At 33.7% G+C, this 2360-nt stretch overlaps 1 protein-coding gene across 1 annotated transcript in view; it reads left to right on the top strand.

Annotated features, from left to right (window-relative positions):
• RYR2 (ryanodine receptor 2) overlaps positions 1-2360 on the top strand; it is a 207825-nt gene that overhangs the window by 7877 nt on the left and 197588 nt on the right. Inside the window, exon 3 of the mRNA XM_015819028.1 lies at positions 699-803. Coding sequence (XP_015674514.1) covers positions 699-803 — 105 coding nt within the window. The remainder of the gene's footprint in view (positions 1-698; positions 804-2360) is intronic.

Below are 2360 nucleotides of genomic sequence, written 5' to 3'. Positions count from 1 at the left end.
TTTTTTCCATGGTTATTAATATGAATTTTCTACTTTAAATTGATTAGAAAGCTTGTCATGTTTCCTTGTCTCCCTTTACATTTTTAACTGAGTTTTTGAATTTGATCAGTGATAATAGTCAGCCTAAACACATAAACTGTAGAGCTATGTCTGTTTGAATTTAGAGATTTCTTATAATGTTTGTACCATACAGCTGAAATCTTATACACATCTAGGAATAAGTCCTATTAATATCAAAAGGTATTCAGATTTTGGGGGCTTGTTATTCGAAGGAGATATTGTAATCTCTTTTACTTAGTAATAATTGATGATATAAGAAGTCATAAAGCATCAGTTTATCAAAATAAAATCCCATTAGCCATTTCTTTTCTAGGACACTCTGTACTATACATTAGTCTTTTTCTTGGGATGATGGATATATTTCTGTTTTTTTAAAGGAAGCTTATGAGGCTGATCTAGAGCCCAGAGGCATTCTTAGATTATTCTGAACATTGGTGCTCTGCAGTTTATTAGCTTCATACATTTTATACATGGATTTAGTTAATGAATACAGGCAGACAGAGTAAAAGGGCTGGGGGACTGCAAGATAGTTATTTCCATGTATACTGAAGATTACAGATACAGAAGACTGTGATAAAGTATCAGGAGAATGCCTTGCTCAATGCTCTTTTCATAATTTCTTTTTTTCCCCCAATTAGAATGTTCCTCCGGATCTCTCCATCTGCACTTTTGTTCTAGAGCAATCATTGTCAGTCAGAGCTCTCCAAGAAATGCTGGCTAACACAGAGGAGAAAGCAGAAGGGGTAAGTTGTAATATGTTACAAATGGTATGGTATTTGGAATTAAGGTTAAATAATAATCTTTTGCAACATCAATTTTATAGGGCAGTTTTTGCAGTATTATTATATATTTTATTAATTACCAATAATAATTGCCTATATACTGTAATTGGATGTTTTAATAATTCTTAGGATCTTGGTTAAGACTTAAATTATTAAATTTCCAACAAAGCTGTATTGGAATAAAGATATTGCAAAATTCCATTAAAGCTTTTGTGGTTCAATCAATTCAGAAAAGAAAGAAAAAGAAAAAGATTCTGGTGCTTGAAAAAAGGACAGAATAAAAATTAACCCTTTTCCAAGGTAATAAAATACTGGGATTTTGAATATTAATTCCGTTCCTGGTTACTCCTTAGTTTTACTTTTTGGTATTATTATTTATTTAGATTGCAAATTGTGGCACACAGTTTTTTAAAACCATTTGTAATTTTACCACCAAAAGACTATCGTGCTAGGACACAGTAACGTCTTGGGTCAGTTCTGTTTACAGAATTTGTATCTCCTTTTCCCTGTGTGTGGCAATTTTACCAAAGGTGGATTGTCCCAGCTGCTTGAAAATCATGTGGTCCTTAAAGCCTTACATTCTTGTTGTTTCATAGCATCTTTCATGAACAACTGCATGATGGCAACCAACAGTCTCTCATCTTTTTTTCCCCTTTAAGCTAAATCATTTTTGTTTAATGCATTTTAGGTGAGACTATAATTGGAAACAATTGGTGTGACAGGCTTGCGTAAACTTGTCTGGCATAATTATAGAAATGCATTTTGGTATCATCCATAGTTTGCTTTGAAGTATTGGTTCCTCTGAGACTGGATCCAGGATCAGGCATATATTTTCATAGATTTTACTTAAATTGGTAGCTCTAGCTCATAGACATGAAATGAATGAACTCCTAAAATACATTAAACTACTTTTGGAAAGGTTTAAACTTACATTTTATTCGAAAGGCATCAGTTTTGAATTATCCCTTTTATAATACTGTTTCTAACTTTGTTGTGAAACCTAGTGTTGAAAGCTACATTAAGAAAGTTAAATAATTAAATTAGCCTCTTATGGGGAAAAAGAACCTTCCCGACATTATTGACTTGGATACAGATCCCATATCCACAGGCACAGTGCTAGGGTTTTTTGTTTTTTTTAAAGAGCAGGAATAATGACATCATCTGCATTGCCTTCAGGCATCCCTCTGCATTTTGCTGCAATCTTCTCTTTAGCTAGGGCAGAGCACATGGATTTTTCTAGCAGCAGTATTTTTCTGGGAGCTATCTATTGTAATGCAAAACATTTTGAGGTAGCTTGGTTTTGAATGAGCCCAAGTTGATTAAAAAACTGTTCTGAGTAAAAATAATTGGTAGAAATGAATGCAGAGTTTTCCTTAATATCAGTGCATATATAACCTTCTGCAAGCTAGTCTGCCTGCTTTTCTCATCTCTTTGGTTGGCTGTCTGTATTGTCTTTTCTGCCTTATGAAGGAGTTCTGAATGGGGTTTTTTGGCCACGTGCTGTCAGCTAATAGAGGG

This window comes from Protobothrops mucrosquamatus, unplaced genomic scaffold (genome assembly GCF_001527695.2).
Source record: "Protobothrops mucrosquamatus isolate PMUCROS unplaced genomic scaffold, P.Mucros_1.0 scaffold850, whole genome shotgun sequence".
Taxonomy (NCBI): domain Eukaryota; kingdom Metazoa; phylum Chordata; class Lepidosauria; order Squamata; family Viperidae; genus Protobothrops; species Protobothrops mucrosquamatus.
The sequence above is the reverse complement of the archived record's forward strand: the minus strand, read 5'-3'. Positions and strand labels throughout refer to the sequence as shown.